Source organism: Epinephelus lanceolatus, chromosome 1 (genome assembly GCF_041903045.1).
Source record: "Epinephelus lanceolatus isolate andai-2023 chromosome 1, ASM4190304v1, whole genome shotgun sequence".
Taxonomy (NCBI): domain Eukaryota; kingdom Metazoa; phylum Chordata; class Actinopteri; order Perciformes; family Serranidae; genus Epinephelus; species Epinephelus lanceolatus.
Window position 1 is genome coordinate 22,035,897 of NC_135734.1, and position 18,276 is coordinate 22,054,172.

General features: G+C 41.1%; 1 protein-coding gene and 1 non-coding gene across 2 annotated transcripts in view; both read right to left on the reverse strand.

Moving 5' to 3' along the window:
* Positions 1–1,795: 1,795 nt before the first annotated feature.
* Positions 1,796–18,276, reverse strand: part of eogt (EGF domain-specific O-linked N-acetylglucosamine (GlcNAc) transferase) — a 75,643-nt gene continuing 59,162 nt past the window's right edge. The window contains exons 7-16 of the mRNA XM_033625822.2: positions 13,741–13,847; positions 13,351–13,454; positions 12,377–12,469; positions 12,169–12,240; positions 11,266–11,352; positions 4,664–4,732; positions 4,268–4,329; positions 3,968–4,087; positions 3,470–3,572; positions 1,796–3,176 (exon numbers count right to left, since the gene is read on the reverse strand). Of these exons, the coding sequence (XP_033481713.1) occupies positions 3,030–3,176; positions 3,470–3,572; positions 3,968–4,087; positions 4,268–4,329; positions 4,664–4,732; positions 11,266–11,352; positions 12,169–12,240; positions 12,377–12,469; positions 13,351–13,454; positions 13,741–13,847 (964 nt within the window). The 3' untranslated portion in view covers positions 1,796–3,029. The remainder of the gene's footprint in view (positions 3,177–3,469; positions 3,573–3,967; positions 4,088–4,267; positions 4,330–4,663; positions 4,733–11,265; positions 11,353–12,168; positions 12,241–12,376; positions 12,470–13,350; positions 13,455–13,740; positions 13,848–18,276) is intronic.
* trnar-acg (transfer RNA arginine (anticodon ACG)) lies at positions 15,599–15,671 on the reverse strand. Its single transcript has one exon. It is a non-coding gene; the product is annotated as a tRNA-Arg (tRNA).

Genomic DNA, 18,276 nt, shown 5'->3' on the forward strand with positions numbered 1-18,276 from the left:
CATGTATCAGAGGAGCGTTGTTATAGGATCGCCTCTGGGATTATGCCCCCAATAATCATCACCCAGGGGAGAAAACATTAAGGTAATATCTGCTCATGACTTGAGGCATATTTCTTCCTCCTGAATCGATATTCCTGCATTAATCCCGTTTTCTTTGTGTGTGGGACGCCTGGAGAAGTGGCCAAGGTAAGACGAGCGGATTGTGATTGATTTGTCTTTGTTCAGTGGTGAGAAATGTTTGTCTTTGGAGATAAATTAGATTATGGTAATGATCACGTTGTTTTACACAAAGATAAATCGCTGGAATATAAGCTTTGGGTGATAATTAAAGATATAATGCTGCTCTGGGACATAAAGTTGTTTAATAATGGAGCAGAAAGTTCAGAATATCACTGCTGATACGGCTGCTCCAGTGGAAATGTCAGACAATCTAAAACAGGGCACTAACCGTCAGATTAAGTATGTCTCCCGCTTTAAAGCCAGAGTCATAAAAAAAGACTTATTCTGAAGTGTGAATCTCGGCTCAGACGTGATCTAATGACTTTACTCACAGCTTCCACCTCACTGATTAAACCGCAGCCTTTTGCTTGCAATCGGCTCTCCTGTTGTGACGCGTCTGCAGCCCATTTCTTCACGGCGCAGGGTCTGCGTGAGGGCGACAGAGATAAGTCATTCAGTATTTCTGGAGGAAAACACAAGATTACTTACAGCACGACTAAATAAGGCCACCCAAACATGGCTGCTGAAGAACTCTGGGTGGTAAAGTCCCAGCGGCCCCAGGCAGTGAATGTGGGGCCTATTTAATGATGATAGGTGGAGTAAAGTGTGCCTGCAACGCCACTAATAACACAAGTGTGCGCTGCGCCCTGGCGGCCAATGACGCAAGGTTATACTGTGCTCACTACGACCACACACAGTGTACACTGTTTTCCTCACGCTTCATACTTTAAAGGTGCAAAGGAAAGTAGTGTTGGTTGATCCGTTAACTTTCTCACGTGCTGACGTCTTCTCTTCCACCCAGATGCTCCATTTTGGATACATCCAGTAGGCAGGCTTTGCGCTAAAAAAGAGCACTTGGTCATCGATTTGGAGCCGCATGAAGGTTAATGAGAACAGACATCTTGGTTCCTCTGCTTTTGATCCCCCCCCCCCGCATAGAGATTCTTCATTTCTTTACGAGGTCACTGGCAGTAACCCGAGCAGGGCCATAAATAGTGTCCATCCCAGACAGGCCCGGTGTCTGTCAATACTCCGAAAGTTCAGACCCAACATCCGCAAAGAGCGGGCAGGAGCACGGCTGCTGACATCCAACTTGTGATATTGGAGCAAATACACTTAAACAAACACTGTCGTCTTATGACCCGCTGGATATATTTGTGAATAAATTGTTCTCGCTCTCTACAGTGTTTGGAACAAGTCTGTCAGGGACGATCACACCAGCGCAGGGTGACGATTTGGCCTCATGTGTGGTGTTGTACTGCCCCCGTGTGGCCGTGACGCGTCACTGTTAACTTAGTAGTTTTTGAGGTCATCCAGATTTATTATGGTGACAGTAAAAAGTGAACTAGTGCCCTTTTGCTTCAGAGCCCTCTCCCTCCTCAGACCTGAACTCACTAAAATAATGAAAGCCACAGCAAAGAGCTGTCTGGTGTCAGCAAGAACCGGCACGACAGAGGCTTCAGTTTTTCCCCTCCAAGGTCAGACTTCAAAAGATGATTGATTAAATTAAGATGAATTAAATCTCTGATGCCTAATATGGTCAGCACAGACAGGAAGACACGCTTCAGCATTTTTTTTTAGAATTATTTATTTCAAAAATATTACACAGCTTTTGAATATGAAATCGCCTACAAGTCGAGCAAAAGCCCTGACCGAAAAGGTCTGACTGAGTTCAGCGTGGTTTCATCGATAAATAAAACATCAAGCTGACGCAGAGGCCGAGAAACACGAAAATGATCTTCTGATCGCTCAGATAACTCCGGTGCATTACATCACACAGTACGAAAATGCTGAATCCAACTCAGACGCAGTTACTGGAAAATATAAACAGGATTCAAAAGGTAACAGACAACCGCAGCACCCTCATTGTTTGACCATAATGACATTGTGTTTCCTTTGGTAAAATGCAAAGGAATTAATAATAAAAACAGACATCTGTCCATCAGACCAACATGACATACACACATTTAAGTTAGTTAAATGTTAAAAAGTCTTGCATATATTTTTGATCTTTAGCTGACAAATGCAACATTATTTTCACCACATTACATGAAACAATGGAGTGCTGAGCTGTACTGACAAATATTTGACTTCACATTTACAGTACTTACAGTTAAAGTGTTTAAAAGTATCGTTGTGCTTGTACAGATATGAATGCAAATACTGATATAAAAGAAAATCCCTCATGGCAGTGGGAGTGTCTTACCTACCTTTTGTCTATTAATGTGTGATGAGTCTAACCTCAATTCACGTGTCAAACTAACTGCAAAAACAGTCCAAGTCTAGAAATACAGGCGTGAATCCAGCATGTGAATACTGCACTTCATATGAGAAAGGTGTACGCTGGGTGTGCTCAGAAACTCTGGTGTGATTGTCAACAGCTCTGAAGAGGCTCGCATCAAGGTGACACTGATCAAATGTGACAAGATGTCGCATGTGAAGGGACGCCGTAACAGCTGCTCATTAGGCAACTTTGTCGGCATGGAATGAAGTAGATGCAGCAGAGGTAATGAAGAAACATAGGACACATCTTATCGCGCTCCAGATACTTCGACTGCACACAACTTGTCCTTTAACTGATTTGACACTAATAGAGCCGGTGGAAGCTATTCAACTCCGAGTTGTCCGCCATATTGCTTTCACTCATCCAGGACCTATCATCAAAGCAGCAGACAGGAGGTGACAAATACTCAACCAGACCACTGATGGATGAGGTAACTTCTAAAAAGTACTTTGCCAATGTGAAGAGGTCTTTTGATCACATGTGAAAAGTTCTCCAGCAGCGGCGGTGTCCCACACTCACAGAGACTCTAGAGTTCATCATGAAGGGTGCGACGCTGCCATTTGGGATGGTGTGTGACGTAATCAGCTGCCTCCAGCACAAGGCGCATGAACTCCCCCACATCAAAGGAGTAGTTGGTAAACTTTGGATGGTCCCCAAGGGTTGGATGGTGACCCTGAGAGAAGTGAGAGAGAAATGGAGATATAAATGCACGGAGAAACAACATAAAAGCATTAACATGTACACACTTGTATTGTCAGTGTGTCCTTACAATTAGACGACACAGATGAGACACCATAAGTGAGAAATGAAGCATGTATGTTTGTTCTGCTGTGCCTATAATTGCACGTAATTAAACATGTGCGTGAAGGTGTAAGTGTGTGTATATGTGAGATAGGTGAGATGAATTGAGAAAACTCCCCGCTGAGGTGCCGGGGAGCTAATGGCTGGTACGGGAGTTTCCCCTACCTTGTCCTGTGGGAGCACTTTGTCCATTTTCTGCCAAGTCACGTATCGAATGCCCCGCAGCCGAGCCAAATCTCGATAGCAGCTCTCATCCTGACAATTATATCTGGGAGGGACAGATGCAGACACTTTATCTCTTGCTCTCCTCGGTCTGCCTCACTTTCACTCTTTCTTGCTCCATCTCTCCTCTCTCTCTCTCCCTCTCACTGCATGCACACTGTGGTTCTCGCTCTGTGTCACTCACCAAAATACACACATGCTCATTCACACACACACACGCACACACATTCCAATCAGCACCTCTACCCAGGGAAGCCAGGTGTGATGAATGCCTGGTTAATTAGACAGTATTTCACAGTCATACACCGAGTGTCTGAGGGGTACTTTAGGCGCAGCACGCTGCCAAAGCCTTCGCTCTCCATGCTTCCCTCTTTGTCTTCTTCTGTCTTTCACTCACACACACAAACACACACATAGATGCAGACAAAAAGTGTCACTCACAGCTCAAAGATGACAGCCCAGTCAGGGAGGAAGAGGAGGTGTGTGAGACCTGCCCCGTGCATCCCTATAAAGATGTCAGAGTTGTGGGTGATCCTCAACTGCATCAGGAAGGGAACATCCCTGAAAGCCAGACAGGGAGTCACACATCAATCATCTTCATTGTGTAAACACTGTCACTGTTATACAATTTAAAAGGCTAAACACTTCATTTATTCCTGCACAACACTGTTACATCGCTGAACAATGCTAAGCAGCACTGAATAACTGGTGTAGTAACGCGGCCGGCGCTCTATAACTCACTTGTATTTGTAGTCCACCACATTGACCTCCAGTAAAGGCACAGTCTTGAGGGCATTTACCAGCTGTAACAACAACAGAGGGACGTGTTCTTTGATCAATGAGAGAGCAAACAAATATGGGCAGTGACCATATAAATCACAAGCCTTTTTTACTTGTACTGTTTATAGCAAATAAGATTTTAAATAGGCACTTAACAGATGTGGGCAGTAAATCAATGTGTGAGAGGAGGGGCTGAGGGCATGAGAGAGCTGTGTAAAGCGAGGAAAGAGAAAGAGACAAAGAGGGAAAGAGAAAGAGAGAGGAAAGCGAAAGGAGGACAGGTGGCAGAGCAGGACAGAAAGAGTGCGAAAAAGTACGAGACAAAGTAGAAAGGAGGGAGGGTGTTGCTGCACTCACCTCCACTTGGTTTAATATCCTTCTGTATTCTGTGCTGCGAGCCAGCAGGGTGACACGAACACGCCCCTCCTGAAAACAGCAATGCACCCAATAATCAATCAGCCAAGGACAGAAAAGATAGGTGGCTGGGAAAACATGATGCTCATTCAAAATAACTAAAAAGCCTCAACTTAAGATGTCTCTTTTATGCAGCACAGAGGACACATTAGCGAAAATCAAATTATTAAGTATTTTTTAAAGTGGAATCAGAGCTTCTCTTTTATGATGTGCTCACATTAGAGTGTGGACTAAGATTTTCTATATTCATCTACTGCCACCTTGTGTTCTGAAAGAGAACTTTCCAAAGTACCAACATTTGTAGCATATGGGAATAAATAATAAGCATCATAACTTCACTATCGTTAAAGCAAAACCTGTTAAACCTGTGCAATCTGCTGTACACAATAAACCAGCTTAACTACAACAACTCACTAAAAGTAGTGGATGTATATGTATTCACCACAGATCTCATTTATTCTCCACTTATAAAAATGTTTCTTAAAAGTATTGAAGATGCCATTCTGAGCAAGACCAGGCCAGAGCAAATTATGACGGGGGGGAGATAGGAGGAGAGGGGCGGCAGAGGTGGATGAATAGGACACAATAGAGGAGAGCAGCAGTGTGAGTCTCTGCCTGTGCCATTAATCTAGGGATGAAAGGAGGAGCTGGGGAGAGGGTCGGGGCCCGAGAAGACCTCTCATTCAGTCGCAGGCCTGCTATCGCCAGCAGCCCCATGTCTCGCTGAAAAGCCTCTTAGCATATTTCCAGTGAAGGCCATGAATACCCAATGAGCTGCTCCGTAAGAAGGTAGAAGTTAACGAGCTCTGCTGGCCATAAAGATACAGTCAAGTACTTTCAAACCTTGGATCATAAAACACCTGTGAGGAAGGCTGAGGAGTTACAGTTGTAGGATGAATAAGGAGGTGACGGTGTGTAAATGTGTGTGCATGTACAGTGCTTAGGCATGTACTCTTTCAGAAACTAGAAGGCTACAATCAGTGAGGAGCTCTTTCTGTGTGTTTCAAATAGCAATGACATCACCTACCATGAAGTCTGATGAGCAAAGTGACTTCCCTACTTCCTATCCTCCTACTTCCAGCACAGTTGCTATGACCGCACCCTTTTTCAAACTGGGACTTCATTGTGATCTCATCCTAACACCTGTAAAGTTCAGTGACTCCATCTTGCATGTTTCAGATGCTGTCGCAGGGACAAAATCTGTCCATAGACAGACAGATATATAAACACCTGACAAAGTATTCAAAACCACTTCTATGGCAGTTCCTGCAACAACAGGTGCCTCCAGGACCACATATTGACATGATGACACACACAGATTCATCACTCCATTAAACGCAGTTACAGCATAGAGGCCAGAGCACTTTGATATTATGTTTTGTTTGTCGAAAGCAGACACCATTCAACTAGCTAAATGGTTGAGGAGGGATTAAGTGATTATAAAACAACAAAATGGCTTCCCTTAGGCTTAAGAGCCCCGAACATCACATTAAGTATTTCCTTTTTTCAGGAGCTGAAACAAGCAATTTCTTTTCCAAAGTATTTTCACTGGGAACAGATATACACTGCTCAGTTTCTGAAAAACACAAATTTCCAAAATAGAACGAAGCTACAAAGCTGTAAAAAGTCTTAACAACTCAAGATGGCTACAGTTAGTGTTTGACTGAAGCCTCAAAAGAAATGATTGATTATGTTGTCTGAGCAGAATCAATCATTCTTATTACATAAATACAGCGTAAGCACAACTTTAGTGGATAAATGACTGGAATACAAATGGCTTTAATACAACAATTTGCAGAGATTGGCTTATCGATGTGCCATTTTCTAACATTAGGCATAAAATGCCCACAAGCAGTAAAAGAAAATCATAACTATGACAGCTGTCCTCTTTCTTGCACCTAAACATTTCCCTCTAATGTGCATGTTAGCCTACATTCTATACGTTAGATGTCACAGTCAACTGCAAGGCACTAAAGGAAATATTGTAGGAATCAGAGTAAGAGGTACAAAGCAGAGTGAAGGAGCAACATAAACATTAAGGATATTCAACAAAGACACTTGTGGAAACAGATCAAACCCTTTTACGTCACACTCTTAGCAGATGTGTACACCAATACACAGACAGGAAACCAGAATACTGACAAACCTGGTATTCTGTGATTGGAAATCGAACCTGGGCCACATCAGTAAGAGCGCGGAATTCTAACCACTAGACCACCAGGGAGCCGTGTGCTAAAACTGGGGAACATTTGATTGGTATGGGAAAAGTAGAGTCTGTGTTTATCAACCATGAAGTACAAACAACGCCACTGCTGACCATTTTCAAATGCAGTGATATGAAGACGCAAAAGACTTGTAGCTTGAGATGGGTAATCTATCACAGCAAACAACTCAGAGCCTTGTTTGACAAAGTTCTGTCATCACTCTGTGCCAGCTGCTCTTTCCACTCATGCTATTTTAGTTACAGGCAGTAAAGGACATCAGATCAGCAAACCTGAGCAGTCTCTGCTGATCTAGTGGTCAGGTTTTGGTGCTTCTACATTACATAAAGCTGTGCTATTATTCCCAGTATGTGGAACTGTTAAGGGCAATGTGACAAGGCAACTTATTGTCTGTTGTTATTTTATGTGAGCAGAATTAATCACTGATGCTACAGAAAAATAAGTGTGCCCTTTGTGGATAAGTTTGAATAGGAATAAATGGAAACAAAAAACGACTGCAATAACTGACGTGTTGGAAGGCATTCTAGGAAGGAAAAGTGTATTCAGATTTTGACTCACAGAAGACAACACGATGACATGTTTAGTGATACTGAGACAATGTGAGATGCAGGGTACCAAAAACACTGGCATCTTCCACAGACTAGCTACATAAGCAGCCTGAACAAAACCTGAACAACAGCTATCACAGTTTCAAATCCAGTTTCATACAAACAATAGCAGTCTCTATGACTGGGAATCGAACCCTTACCACAGCAGCAAGACCGTCAAAGTTTAACCATTAGACAACCAGGAAGTCACCAATATTTTTTCAGGGTGTTAATGTGGAAGTTAAAATGCAAACTGGGCTTTTGCATTTTATTATATCATGATTTTTAATCGACTCACACAGATTAAATGAAATTACAGTTTGAATTTTCATTAGGATAATAGTAAGATCTGCTTGTTATGGGTAATCTGTGATATCATGTCGTTGATCAGGGTTAAGATTGGCTGAAATGAACCAAGTGGACACAAGACCACTACTTGCACTACTAATACCCTTTTTTCCACATTCATGTGCTGGATTGGTTTGGCCTGGCTTGACTTGGCATGTCAGCCCAGTGAGGCTGGTAATTGCATCTCCATTACAACAGAGCTACCCGCTAGAAAGTGTATCTTTAACTGATAACGGCTTTTCTTGAGTGATGACGTTTAAAAGGAGCGGGCTGATGCACGGCTAAAGTCCCCTGTTATTTTGTTGCAAGTGTTTTTCCATCACACATCATGGCAGGTAAAAGAAGTTCACCTGTTGGAGGTGCAGTAAGAGCTTATTGTCTGCCCCTCTTCATCTAACATCTCACTGTAGCTGTTTCGGCTTGTACTCGTCCTCCCCTGCAGTATCAGCAGACTTATTTTTATTGAAGAAAAGCCACTAACGCTAGATCACCAGGGAACTGTTACTATCATGACATTCCTTCTCTGTGAAATAACATAAAACGTAAGTAGATGCAGTGTGATCATTACTAATAAACACAAGAAGAATCCTGCTTATGGTTTTACATGTTAAACCTAACTGACCAGAAACTGTACACTCCTCATGTTACTGCAGACAATTTTCCAATTCTAAGATTTCGTCCCTTCCAGGCAGCCAGTAGTTTGCACTCATACCAGAAGGCTTTCGACAAATCAACTTGCAGAGACTTGAAGCTTCAGATAGGTAATCTATCACAGCCTTGATTTGTTTGTCAAAGTCCTGTTATCGTTGTGTGCCAGTGGCTCCTTTCACTCGTGTTGGTTTGGGAGTATATTTTAAAGGACACTAAATCAACAAATTTACAAGCTTCTGGCCTTTTGCTTAGCATTCTGTGGCAGTTCATCACTGCAGCCTGGGTCTGAAAATCTGTCAGGGAATTTTTCAAACAGTGTGCAGAGTTCAAAACCTGTTGCACAATATACCTCTGCCATGTGGCAAACTGTCTGAAAAGGATGACACTGGGCTGTCATTTCAAGAATGCAGCATTTTTACGTGCAATTTGAGAAGCCACCTTTTTGTATGTTGTGCTTGGTGTCACTGCAGAACGAATTACTCTCAGCAGAGGATAGCATGTGTCACTCTTGAGAGCATGGAGAAACAAGGATAAATCTATCATAATATATGCTCAGTAGGTTTGTTATGTGCTGGCATCAATCATGACCGATCATATACTCTTCCCCCCATACACCGCCACTCCTATAAACACGAATGCTCACTGTTGACTAAGAAACCAAGTGGACAGCCCTGTATTTCCTCCACAGCATGTGGTATCACCAACCTTTTCTTTTCAACTGTCGGTGTGGAGCTTTTCAAGATGTGTGTGTGTGCACGTGGATGCAAAATAGCACATTTAATTTCAATCTGCCCATTAGATTTTTTATATTTCAGGTTTACAAGAGAACATTTGGTGTTTGCCAACTAAGATTCATCCATCCACCTATACATTATCTGTTAGGGTTCTGAAACACTAATCCGGCGGTCAGCCATCTGTCAACGTTGGGCCGTCAGTAAGCATCTGTCATCCTAGTCAGTGCAGTGTGTCCCACATTGTTGCCCCTGATTGCCCCCCGTTGCCTCTCGTTGCCCCTTGTCTGCTTTTTTTTTGGATGATTCAGCATGCTGAATCTGCAACACTGACAGAGACAGTGATGGCGGAGCCCATCAGTAAATAAAATCACTCTGATTGGCAGTTCAGCTCAGCACATGAGAAGAGAAAACGAAGTAAGGAAAGTGAACAGCTAAAGTCAAGAAGGAGTAAGACCATAACTTGTTAGTTAAGGCAAGATTATTTTTCTTAAGAGCCATTGAGCTCTTCAGCAGAAACGTTTTGTGATGGTTTGCGTTATAGTTCACTGGTGCATGGTAAATATGCTTTGTTCTTTCAACACTGGACTGTGTTGTTAATGTGCTAACTGGCTAACTAGCCTCAAGATGGTCTTCCTGTTTCCCTCAATGAATGTTGAATGTAGCCTACCACTATCTAGTGGTGTGGAGAGTTATTTCCTCTGACACAGGTGCAGATCGTAAATGCTGGTTGGCTGTCAGCTGTAGTCTTTGCAATGTGTTCATGTGCAACCTTTTGGCCGAAACACAGGCGATGTGAGGCAACCAACAGTCTGTTTTCATCAGCTCACGAGAGGTGGGGTACACCCTGGACCGGTCGCCACCCCACCACAGAGCTGACATACAGACAATTAGGATTTATTCTTTGTTAAGCATGATATCCACAGCATATATTAAACAAGGATCAGTCATTCGTCTTGTTTTCATCTTTTTTCAGGGACCAGATTTTGATGAATAATGAATCATTTTCTGATAACCATATATATATATATATATATATATATATATATATATATATATATATATATATATACATACAAATTTCAATGGCAATCTGACCAGCTACTGTCGGCACATATATCATATATGGCTTTCAGTGAGGAGACTGACTAACATCAGCGTCTTTAGACCTTCATTAATCTATTCATGCATTACTCCCGTTCAGACTAGTGCTAGAACCAGCATTGAAGAGGCAGAGGGCAGGGAGACACATTGAAGAGGTTTTCAGTCTATGACAGTCAAATTCAAAATACTCAGATCAGACTGAATGAATTGCTGGTTTTGTCCTTTTCCTTTTATTACAGTGCTGTTAGCCTTGCTGTTGGTTAGTACTGTTTTGATGACTAAATTAATAAAAAATTAACTAAACCAGGATAAAGGCTGACGATGGGCAGAGATGTGTGTTTGTCTACTGTTGCTACGGTTTTCTATTTAGAGGATCTAGGCGGCATTCCTATGACAGCAACTGGGACTTCATATGTTGTTGTAGTTTTCCAGTGGACAAGCTCCCTGGTGGTCTAGTGGTTAGGATGCGGCGCTCTCACTGCCGCGGCTAGGGTTTGATTCCCGGTCAGGGAAAGCTCCCTTTATGTCTGTGTTGCAGTCTGTCAAAGCTGCTTGACAGTTGTAATAATGATTGCCAGTTTGTTTCAATATCTGTCTGTGTACCACAGTCTTGATTGATTTGAGACTGCCATGAAAACATACACCAACTACCAGAAAACGGCTACAAACACTGACACAGATACTCAACAGCAAAACAAAGTGCAACCTGAAAGACAACCACTGAGATGAATCATCACCTGCAGGAAATTGACAATGAAGACAGTATCTGTCACTACCATTATTACTCTGTTGAATTGTATTGGATCATAAAGGTGTTCATGAAACTGTGTCCATCCTGTGCATATAAACAAGATTATAATATAAAAGCAACAGATGTGTTTCATAAAAGACATTCTTCCTACCTTTGGTCCATCCTGCAGGATGTTCAGTCGATGGAGGACATGCTGGGAGAACGCCCTAAACATTCCTTCACTGTGGCAGTCTGAGATCTGCCATCAACACATCACAGGAAGAGTCAATTTCACTCACCTGTGCAAATTATTTTTCATCTTTTCAATACAAAATACTGTATTAAAATGATTATTTTGGTTGTATATAGTCATGCAAAGAGATAACCAATATGTATTTTTAGAAAATCTACTCTGTGATTTGAAATGAATTGAAGGCAAATTGAATCTGGTCACACTATTGCACTGCTCTGGGCTGAGATGAAAAATATGTAACACACTGAGGAATCTGACAATTGTAAACATATTTCTAATCTCCCTGGAATGAATATCATATGAGCCTATGCATTTCTCAAATCTAAGAATCTCACACATACACTGCTGCACCGCAGCTGTAAATGTGAGCACATGAATATAAACATGACATGTGCTGCAGGGGTAATCAAAAGCATCAGCTTGAGGCTGACCTATCAATATTTCACACCTCAAGGCTGGAACCACAGGACAACACATATTTACATGATATTATCTTTATAGTTATCTCCTTGGAATTATCATTTAAATAACATAAGCACTTGCTGAGCTTTTGAATACATCACATAAATAGTTGACCTGAACTGCATGTTTATGACTAAACCAGATATCACTGTGCATGTGGGGAGGAAATGGCAAGAAATGATGAAAAATACACGTCATGAAATGTGAGATAGAAATAGAAATGAAGATACAAGCAAAACAGCATTTAATTCACTTAATGATCATGTATAAGGCACTGCAATTTGTTGTACATACATTAAGTACATCTAGTTAGTGGCTCTACACACAGACATATGTATATTGATACAAGGGGTAACTTACAAGAGGCGTGTTGTAAAAGAGGCCGTATCTCATTCTCGGGAGGAGGGAGAAGAAGGCATCTTTGAAACAAACCTGCGGACAAGAGTGAATAGATCAATGAAGAAAGCATACAGCACAGAAATGAGTTTGTGTATATGTCACTGTGAAGAATTAAAAACTGTGTGGTGATAGTGTGGTGATAGTGACCCAGGGGGGGCATTATACCCACTCTTTTTGAGTCATAGGTCTTAAGGTGGATGATGTTATACTCTGAGAAGGCCCTCCATGTATCATCGAACAGATCTCCATAACCATAAAAACTCTGGGAAAAGACATAAAAAGAGGGGAACAAATGTTAATCAAATTAATGATACATCTGAAAAGGAAAACAAACCAATAAAATAAGAATCAACTACGGCCTTTGGCAGTGCCAGAATCGGTCATCTGCTTCTCAAACTCTGCTGGTTGTATTTTTCTGAAACTGTGGTTTCATAAAAAATCTGTTATCACACTACTATCTGACAGCCTGCCACTGTTTGGATTGCAGTGTGCAGTTTGTGCTGAAAGGTCACTGCTTTCCTTCTTCCTGTCAGTTTTCTTTCTTTCCCTTCTCCTCTCTCCCTCTGACTATGCACAGTTGAGGGAACAATGGGCCAGATAAGGCTGTCTGTGAAGCACTCTGTTTTTCACCTGGTGTTTCCCACTGCTGTCTTCATCAGGCACGTATGCCACTGACACGTTAAACAAAAACTGTGAGTGCGGTACATTGAAGACAAACTGCTGTTCTGATTTCTCGCTGAGTTATAGGATTCGAAAACTGTAAAACGAGTGCACTGTTTGGCTGTAATACAAGAATTTGTGAACAGGAAGTGGGCACAGTACTGCTTCCTGTATTGTAAAAACGAAGGCTGAAAAACTGAGATCAAACCATACAACTACGCAGTGCTGATATGAACCAAGACTCTGTTACTGTGTTGCCTATTTTCACCACAAATGTTTTTAGAAGCATGTTTTAGCTAACTGTTAGACTGTAATTTGAGATAATTTGTTACCAGCTGGTCGCCATATTGTTTCCTGTGGAAAAAATGGCCAAGCTCACCGTCACCCACCAGCAGGAGCTTTTATTGGCGCAGTGCATTCTTGTAGTGGTATATTTTCTGCCAGTTTAAAAATTTTAAATTGTGGGATAAATCAGATACCCACTGTGTCCCACATGACGATGTTGACATCTAAACTGAAGGAGTTGTTGATGTGCTGGGAGATGTAGAGGTTGACAAAGTCACAGAAATGGTGGTACATGTTCACACCTGTTGGAAAAACACACCAATATTATTTTTTGTGAACATGAGTCTATTTCACCCCTGGTAACTAAAAGAAGAATAATCCTCTGGATCAAGCTCTCAATCCATTACTGTAACATTCCAACAAGGTTTTTAAATAAAGTGTGAGTTTTGGTGGAATACTTGATATTACATATTGCACATAACAGCATTGGTACTTTTTTTAGTATAAAGGTATAATAAGAGTAAAGCTTTTAGCTTCCTGTCTAGGTTCCAGGCTTTGAATTGAGTCATGTAAATCTTTGTCACCTACCAGCGTCTAGTTTCATGAAAACAGTGGGCTTTTCAATGACAAGGTCACAGTGTCCATCCTCTATGGGGTGGAAGTCCAGCTCTGTGTATGTCTGCAGCTCAGCATACCTACAAAAACAGCACAGCACAACACATCAATTCAGTGTTAGACACAGGATTGTAGAAAATTTTGCATTAACAGGACTTGAACATTTCTGACAACAGTGCACAAAATGTGAAGATTTGAGTGTGATTATTGGAGCTTTCATACACAGATTAACTACAAGTAGGGGTGGGTGGTATTGTCTGAGGATAAAAAAAGTGATATACCATTGATAGACAACTCAATTTTTTATGTTTTATAAAATGCTTCTTTCGAGACAAGGCAAGCTGGTCCTATGGCTATTTTTTCTATCCGAATTTAGAGTGTAAGCTTTCTTAGGTTTAACTCAGAGGACTGTTTGATTGCTCGAGTCTACTGTGGTCACTGCAGCACCAGTCTGTCCACAAATGAGAAAGATGTAATGCAACTCAAGGTAGTCAGGAGTCAAACCTGGAATCTTGATTCAAAGTCAGATGCGGTATCCATTGCACCACTAGCCCATTGCCAAACAGTTTCCTTTACCAAAGTCATCATTTAGAGAGTTCATTAGCCTTGACATTGATTGATAATGTGACGGTAGTTTGGGTGAGCCAAGTGGTGCTTTAATACAGTTCATTTCAGGAAGGAGAGGTTTATATCGAGCTATCTCTGAGAACAAAAAGTGATGTGGCTATTAGAGCCCACTACGACCCATCTGTCAAACCTTCAGGACATTTCTGAAAATGTAAAGATTTGATTGTTATGCATCCTTTGGTTTGACTAAAGATGAATGTAACATTCAATATACAGGAACCTCACTGGCCCTTAAATTCAAATGACATTAACATGTTATGGTTTTCCTGTTTCAATGGTGTCCCCAGGACTGACTGAGACAATTACTTGAATTATTGAATGTAAGTGAAAGACCCACTGACATTTGTGCAACAGAGTTACTCTTTAAGTGCTGCTGAAAGGTCCAGTTTTAACAAATCTATGAACTAAAACTAAAACAGAATCAAACAGAATAAAATTAATAATGAATAGTGACACAGCTTTAGGCTAATGTTACTCTGTTACTCTTAAAGTGGCCAAGACAGGACCAAACTGTAACAATAGCAGTTACTTTAGCGTAGCCTTGCTGATCATGTTCTGATACAAGTCAGAAAGCCATAGTATTGTTATTAACACTGATTCAAGCCAGGTGAGCTGTTGTTAGTGATACCTGTTTATAACAACGCATTATGCTGTATTGTATGCATACAAACACTGTAGCAACATGTCCACAGATAGAAAGTGGACAGGACTATGTGTATGACACAATCAAGACAGAAGTGCTAATAAACGGTGTAATACTGCTTTCACTACTGGTGATGTGCGGAGCAGCCATTACGGATTTTGCGGTCGCAGTTGGTCAGATTCCCTCGACTTTCCGAGTTGGATATTGGACTTAAAGGGGTGTTTGAGTTGAAACTTTGACTGGGAACTTGGAAATTCCAACTTCACAAAACGAATGGAGCACACAGTCACTATACTATGTCCTTCAGTGGAGGCTTCCTAGTTTGTAATGCTGTAAGACACAAGTCTGACATAAATATTGTTTGAATTAAAAGGGTTGAATTTTAACAGATGTAATAACTTAAAATTAAATAGAACATGTTTGCTGGTTAGAATATTAGATTCTGAGCTGCTATTATAGGTGCATATAATGAGCAATATTTTACATTTTTTGTCACATTTGCTCACAATGTTCTTGTCTGTAGCAGCACAACTCTCTCCATAACTGTGGAAAAATGTTACTCGAGCCAGCCAGGAGTCGAACCTAGAATCTTCTGATCCGTAGTCAGACGCGTTATCCATTGCGCCACTGGCCCAGTTGTCCATATGTCAGTTCTAACAAAACAGGAGCATGCAGCACAAATTCGACCCCCACATTCCTGACTGGCCCTGTCCCCCCTCTTTCAGGACTGCTGTGAGAGGGAGCAACGCGTTTCTCACTAGATTAAGAAATATGGCCATAACATCAACAGCCATTTGAGACACGATGTTAAAGTAGACCACATAGCTGAATGATTTTAATAACATAAAATATATATGGTGTGGTCAGTGAGGTGAGGACTCACATCATTAGTTCTGTTTAACATTTCGAAGTAAGGTCACTGCTCTAGCTGTGTCATTGATCTTTTGAAATGACAACAGGTAGTTTCTTTGATTTATTCAAGTCTCTATGGCAAGGCGAGGGGGAGATTACTACCCCTACCTTTCTTATGGCTCACTTCATATGCCTTTGTGTCAAACACCTTTAACATGATTTAAGATTTTACCTGCTCTGGTCTCCCTATAATGGAGAAATAGCTCGTGGTCGAAGTACACATGACAAGTATAATGTAACTGCTTAGTCTTCAGGCAAGACATTAGCTGCCTCTAAGAGGTGAAGGACAATAATACCTACAAAAGCTTGTTCAACAAAATTCTGGCAATACAATGCACAACACACCACCTAGTGATGATCTGTCTTACTAAACATAAAAAGTCCCATGCTACCAGTTGTTCAACATGCTGTACAACTTGTGGAATGGATGTGACAAGGAGTTAATAATGTGAAAATCCCATGCAGATTGAAAAACTCTGAGGTATGATCAATATTTTGCATGAAATGTTTGGAACTTTTTTTGTGTCAATTTTGTCTTTATTTTTTTGTAAACACACATAAAACAGAAGCAGGTGATTGTTGTGTGTGAAAAATATAGTACGTTGTTTGGGTTTCTGTTTTGTTTTTGTATAGCCTAAAACTAGTAATGACAGGCATGCCCAGAAGAATATGCTATGTAAAACAGGTTGGTATATTAACTTTAGCTTCAGCCTAGAAGGGTCTGATCGGTATTTATATAAATATTTTATTTCTTTCAGATTATTTTATTTCATTCAATAATTTGAATGAAATAAAATATTTATATAAATATTTTATTTCATTCAAATTATTGCCTTATTATCATTTATCCCTTTTTATGTGCTTTCGTTTGAAAAAGAACAAATGCAGTTATTAGGTTTCAGTAATCAGTTTCAGATACATATCAAAGAACACAAAGGAGTGGATGTACAGATCGTTCTGTGTCGTTCGTGCCTCCAAGCTAAGCTACTCCAGATAGCCAGCATGGACAAAACTAGGGCCTTCCCTAAGTGGAATGCAGCTATCATTAATCTTATTAAATATACCTGTGCTTTTCATACTTTGACACGTCAAAATGTCTGCTGTGAAAACAAATCTATTTACAAATCAACATCTTTAGGATACATAAACCACGGAACCCAGACGCATATCATACATCGGGAAAAACTGCGCTCAAAAGCCCATTGACAAGTCCTTGATGGTCTAGTGGTTAGGATTCGGCGCTCTCACCGCCGCGGCCCGGGTTTGATTCCCGGTCAGGGAACATAGCTTTGGCCCTATCTAGTAACTAAAAATTACAAGCACATGGGGACCTTCACTCCAAAATAATGCAGAAATCATACACTGGATATTGGCAGATTTGTTTCAGCACTTTCCATTAACATATCAAAGAACACAAAGGAGTGGATGTGCAGATCGTTCTGTGTCGTTCGTGCCTCCAAATAAAACCATTCATAAACAATGGACCTCTTTCACACCAGACATTTTCACTTGTCACAGTAGGAAAAGCACAGGGGTCCGTTTCACAAAGCAGGTTTAGTGAAAACTCAGAGTCTGTTAACCCTGAAATGAGGGAAACTGAGTTTTCTGTTTCAAAAAGGGCGGTAACTCAAACCAGAGAAAGAGGGGTAACTCTAGCTTGTTTCAGAGAGAGAGGTAACTTAAGCTCTCGGTCAGTTACCGTAGTAACAGACTCTGTGAACCTAACCTGGTCGGGACCAGGTTTTTCTCAATGAACCTCGAGTTTCTCTCTGTCTCCGCCCTCTTTCAGAGCCACACACTCCATTTGATTTCCTCATTCATTCAGTCAGCAGGCGAGTTTTGGCATAGCCTAGTTCTGCCGTCTGTCATTAAAAAAAATCATTTAAAAAAATCAGAGTCAGTATTAGAAGTCCATTAGGCACAGTAGGTGGCGACTTTTTTCACTAACATGGCATGTCCTTTTGATAACGATCCCGTGGATGAAGACTGCGCAGAGAATTAAATATTCGTCAGGAGATGGTTATCAGACCGCGCATAGATGTTTTAGCATTTCCACACAATTATCTTTTTGAGCGATACTGTTTCAAGTCACAGTCCATCATCTACATACACAACCTAATCCGTCCTTACATTTGCAACATTACCAATCGTAGTCATGCTCTCACATCCCAGCAGATATTGTGTGTTGCGCTCATAGACTGTATAAAAATGCGCTGTGTTTCTTTGCAAATGGAAGTTTTTTGTACAATGTCGGAGATGCTGAGCACTTGAGTAAGGCAACTTTATGCGGGGCGGTCAGAAAAGTGTGCTCGTTTTATGGGCATCTG